General features: G+C 53.2%; 3 protein-coding genes across 3 annotated transcripts in view; 2 read left to right on the forward strand and 1 right to left on the reverse strand.

Moving 5' to 3' along the window:
* Positions 1-426, forward strand: part of LAESUDRAFT_751869 (uncharacterized protein) — a gene marked incomplete at its 3' end in the record, with an annotated part of 2,878 nt that extends 2,452 nt beyond the window's left edge. Inside the window, exon 4 of the mRNA XM_040911693.1 lies at positions 399-426. Within this exon, the coding sequence (XP_040760617.1) occupies positions 399-426 (28 nt within the window). The remainder of the gene's footprint in view (positions 1-398) is intronic.
* A 175-nt stretch (positions 427-601) lies between these two features.
* On the forward strand, positions 602-2,250 carry LAESUDRAFT_729634 (uncharacterized protein; the record flags this gene model as incomplete). Its single annotated transcript, XM_040909675.1, has 7 exons — positions 602-698; positions 747-821; positions 867-959; positions 1,013-1,041; positions 1,135-1,495; positions 1,556-1,728; positions 1,849-2,250. The coding sequence occupies 7 exons, from the start codon at positions 602-604 to the stop codon at positions 2,248-2,250; spliced, it is 1,230 nt and encodes a 409-aa protein (XP_040760618.1).
* Positions 2,251-4,145: 1,895 nt separating this feature from the next.
* LAESUDRAFT_705307 (uncharacterized protein) lies at positions 4,146-5,074 on the reverse strand (the record flags this gene model as incomplete). The annotated part of the gene is made up of 1 exon (XM_040906582.1): positions 4,146-5,074. A coding segment is annotated over exon 1 (558 nt), but the record flags the coding sequence as incomplete, so codon positions are not given.
* Positions 5,075-5,122: the final 48 nt, after the last annotated feature.

The following is a 5,122-nucleotide window of genomic DNA, read 5'->3' on the forward strand; positions in this document are numbered from 1 at the left end:
AACCGCGATATCGCCATTAGTATCGTTCGAGAATCAGCCAGAGAGTTGAAATGCTGATGCTTACTGCAGAACGTGTCTGGATCGTCATCACGCAGACATTCCGGGCCGAAGCCAAACTTGTACGAAGACACGGACCACTTTGTTAAGTGTCCGATGTCAGGCCACGGCAGAAATGGGGGTTTTCTTCCTACCAGGAGAGATTGACTTCCCGCATTGGACGAGGAAGTGGAAGGTATCGGATTCGCGTACCAGCATGCATGATGGGTGTGCCGTCTGCGGAGAGGTAGGCGAAATGGTTGATTCCCATAGGGCCTGCCGTACTTACGCTGGTCATTGAGGGTATCGATGGGCAGAACGGTTTCATGAAGAGTTGCTTGCCACCGACATCACGCGATCAGTGAGATGCGAACGTCGCCACTTGATTGAGAGGATGGAATGTGGTGAATCTGGTCAAAATGGCGGCGATGGCAGCACGTAGAGTAGAATAAGGATGTCAGAGCCAAATCCACTGGAGAGGAGAGGCGGGCATGTACAGTTGCTTGGACTTTGATCGCAGTTGTGGCCGGTGCCACGTGGCTTATGATGAATTCGGCTGTTAACGATGACCTCGGAGGCAAATTCGGTCCACCCGGTGGAGGTCAACTTCATCTCTGCTCAGATGGACGCGTTCACTACTTCACCACCAAAGTCTCCAGCAGGTCCTGTCAAGAGCGTCAAGGAGTAGAGGACAGTCATCATACGATCAGAAGCAGCATCTCTGCGTCTCGACGATTACAAGCACTATGGCAGACAGATGATCCTCAACGGGATAGGCCTTCCAGGTAGGCCAGTGTCTCTCTATGAACTATGCAAGGCGGCTGATTCAGGGCAACTGAGGCTTCAAAATGCGTCCGTAGTTGTGATTGGCGCGGGAGGCCTGGGGTGTCCTGCTCTGCAGTATCTCGCAGCAGCAGGTGTAGGTGAGTCCTCTTGAGCCGATAACCCTGCGCGTAGTGAAAAGTGCTTTGATCAGGCAGGCTGGGTATCATTGAACATGACATCGTGGAGCTGTCCAATCTACAGCGGCGGATACTACATTAACGAGGCTCACGTTGGAATGCACAAAGCCGTCATCGCTGCAGAACTCCTATATAGCATCAACTCGCATCCAAGTCACCGCCACCACCACCGCCCTCACTGCGTCCAACGCGCCCTCCCTCCTCCCCGACTTCGATCTCATCCTCGACTGCACCGACAACCTCCCCACGTGCTACCTCCTCTCCGACACCGCCGTGCGCCTCGGCCGCCAGCTCGTCAGTGGCGCCGCGCAGCACTTCGACGGCCAGTTGTGCACGTACAACCTCGGCCTTGGACCCGTGCTTCCGCTGCCTGTTCCCGAAGCCGGCCCCCGAGCTGGTAGGCTCGTGCGAGGAGCTGGGCGTGCTCAGTGCGGTGACGAGCGGCGTTGCGAAATTGCAGGCGCTGGAGGTGGTCAAGATCATTACGGGCCTGCATGGTGCGTGTGCAGCCTATGAGCTCAGCATTATGAGTGCTAACTCGAAACTTGAACTTATAGATAGGAAGCCGACTATGGTGATGTACTCGGAGCTCAGTGCGCCGCCATTTCGAAGCATCAGGCTACGCTCTCGACGGCCGACCTGTTATGCGTGCGGAAACGAGCGTGAGAAGGTGGATACCGTCGAAGAAATGGACCACGTCATGTTCTGCGGCGGGGAACGCCCGGATTGGGTCGGCAGAGGTTTAATGGAGGACAGGCGGGGCAGTCGAATACGCGCCAAGGTACGAAGACTCGTCGGTGGCTTATGGGATTCCTTCTGCATGTACACGCTCAGGAACTGAAAATGATAGTTGACTCCGGCAAGGAGGTGCGGCTTGTGGATGTCAGGCAACCGACCAAGTTTGGGATCTGCCACCTCCCGGGATCGACTAGTGCGTATCGCCTTGCAAATCGCTGAGCATACCTCACGTCTAGTTGCTAACAAAGAGCTCGTAGCCAACCCGTCCCTACATATCTCACAACCCGACTCCGGAACGAAACTTAATGGTGATGGCTTGTCTGACGAACCGTCTGAGGTCCTACCACCAGACGCGGCGCCAGAGGAGACATATGTGATCTGTCGCCTTGGGAACGACTCGAGGATCGCTGTCGATGCTCTGCGGAGTGCAGGCACAACTGGAACGGTGAAGGACTTGGTAGGCAGATTGAGGGCATGGGCGATGGAGGTGGACGAGGCCTTCCCGGTTTATTAGAGAAGTGCAAGTCAGCGATGGTGAGATGCAAGCATGATGACTGTGTCTTCTACGGCTGATGACTGTAGGAATCTGACAACACTCACCTACGCCGTTTCTTGCGCATTCTCGCAGCGATGACTATCACCTTTGAGTTGTATTTTGGTCTGCGAAAGACATTCTCGGTCATCTCGTGTACGAACAGTGCGGATCGACACACTTCATCCTCCCGCGGCCTGCCAGCCCCGGGCCATCTGGCAGCACGAGACTGCCTCCAAAGGAGTCCTTGCTCAGTCTTCGTCGCAAATACGTCTTGCATGTACCTGGTTTCTATGCGAATGTCACATACGACTTTTCTCACAAGTGCGCCGGTGACTTCTGCTACTCTGGTGGCATGGTTGATATTTTGCATCGAGTGCGCGGTGGTGAAATGTCAGATACATGTCCATTGATGTCTTACAGCTCATTGCGCCGGCGAGGCGTGCCGTGATCAGGCCGACTGCTGAAACCCTGGTCTGGATTTGTAGTCCTATAAGAACGAAATCACATAGTAGAAGTATAGGTACAGATTGAGCGAAGCGAGGAATAGTAACACGGAAACCTGTCTGTCGTGCAGTAGTTACATCCGGCAATGAGTACACAAAACTGGTATAGAAACTGCGGGACATTCGAGAAAAAATTCGGCGACGTGAAGCGGGTTTTCTTGCGAAGATGGTGATTACGAGGAAAGAGGGGGAAATTGATCATGATGGCCGTGGTGGAGGGTAACTGTGATTGTCGACGAGATGGTATGCGGGGTATCCAGTAGGCCTCAGTGAACATGGCAACGGCATGCCGTATCAATGATCACGGCGGCGGCGCGAGAAAAGCGAACGGGTTGGATGAGAGCACGATGCTCGGGCTGAAGTCTGTATGGTTTGTAAATGGGATGAGATTTGGGCGGAGGAGAGGGGTTGGGGGGCTAAGGAGCTGCACGTCCAGGATACGTTCGAAAGGACAGTGAAGGCGAGACGGTTTGAGTGCAAAGGCAGTATTTGCCTATGCGGCGGCTTGCTCGGCTAGACGAAGCTGTTTATCGGCCAATTGTTTCGCGTTCAATGACCTCTCAGCATCACTAGGGAATCGATGTCAGAAATGATTGATACTGCATCCATGTGAGTTCAGCCAGATATCCAAGAAGGGAGGATGACGCACGTCAACATGTTCTTGTCGAACAGTTTAGGAAAACGCGCACAGATCTCTGTGCGAAACCCAACATGCTGTGAGTCATCCAACCAAATTCCAAAAGCTATAGACACGTCTCGCAGCTTGGGGAAATGTCCCTCAGCCAAAAGCTCATCAATCTGAATGCAGACCTCCGGATCGAATGCATCAAGCATGGCATCTGTTCTCCATTTCCGTTTCCAACAGTCTATGAGAAAACGGATATCTTTGAGACCTTTTGATGATATTGATTCGAGCATAGGCAGCAGCACGCTCCGGACAAAGAGAGCAACCTCATTGATTCCTTCAGTCTTGATGATCAGTTGCAGTGTCTGCAGATTGACATTTGCTTCGAAGCTGATAGGGTGCACTCTAGAAGTATGAGCCATGCTGTGCACGGAGCACTGTTTGATGGAATACTCACAGGGCAAGGACTGTAAATTGCCATCGGCATCTTCTTCTGGTTCCCGGAAAGCGATTGCTGCCATCCTGAGTCCCCTGCCGGCTAGGTTCAGCGTGTCTTGAGTGAAAGCAAGAGCCGGCGCAGAGACATGTGGCTGTAAGATAAGTTTTTCGAGCATAGCCTGATCCAGCAGACTGAGAAGAATATGGCCAAGGTCTTCGAAGCACGACAGGTCATAATAGAGGAAAGTCAATGTTGTCAAAGGCATGCGGCGGCGTTCAGGCAGTAGAGCCATGGACCTTGGTTCGCTCCAGCGCAGGTCGTGGCACTGAAGGTGCTGCAGACGAGGAAATGAGCAGATGACCTGAAAGAAGGGGATCGCCGATGGCAACGTCACACCAAATAGCTCCAACGATGTGACATGACTGAATTCGTGCAGACTCCAAAACGCTAAATTGCGAATAGGGCACTGCTCGAAGCTGACGTTGAAGAAGCTGAGCGAGGCCAGATTGGGAAATTTTCCTGCCAGCATTACGAGAATCGATGCAAACTCCGGACCTGTCACATCGGGCGCCGAAAACCTGATCTGCAAGCGTCGCACACGGGCACCGAGGAGAGGTATCCGCGCCAGTGAACTCGCACAGGCGATCGCCTCTTTCCGAGTAGAGAGTATGGGCTCATCGAAAAGGACCGCGCGGCTCTCTGCGTACCACCCTCGGCAAACGAGGGCGCAGTTCAACAGAGTCCATCTGCTTATATTCCCACTCCAACGATTCGGATCGAGATGGTCGATGATGCGCTCGCAGACCTCTGGCGGAAGCCGAGGCTGAGGGTTATTGATCGGCGGGGCTGCGTTGGGAGCGGCCATGGCAGGATCAGGTGGCTTATGTTCTAATATGAGCAAGTGTCTGAGAACATGATTGTAGCTGCTCACGAGTGATTATTATGTGCACGAGACGTGGCCTGTCAATATGGAGAATGATAACGATGCAGAGGATGTCGACGAGAGGGAATAAGAGCGGGATGGACGGCCTTGCGGCGACTTGGAGATGTGGAACCTCTTATATACGTAACGAACGCTTCGATACCACAGAACAGCAAACCTTCACGAGTCCGACACGGTCTACTGACGCTCACACAGCCTCTATTGGCGGCACTTGATCATCGCATACCTCCATGGTGCAAGGATAGAGGCGGTGGTACCGTAGCACTGGACAAATTTCAGTTCCTATGTTCGCTGTCTATGAGATGGATATCAAGGATGCAGAACACAGCACAGCGATGTAA

Source organism: Laetiporus sulphureus, assembly GCF_001632365.1.
Source record: "Laetiporus sulphureus 93-53 unplaced genomic scaffold LAESUscaffold_44, whole genome shotgun sequence".
NCBI classification, from domain to species: domain Eukaryota; kingdom Fungi; phylum Basidiomycota; class Agaricomycetes; order Polyporales; family Laetiporaceae; genus Laetiporus; species Laetiporus sulphureus.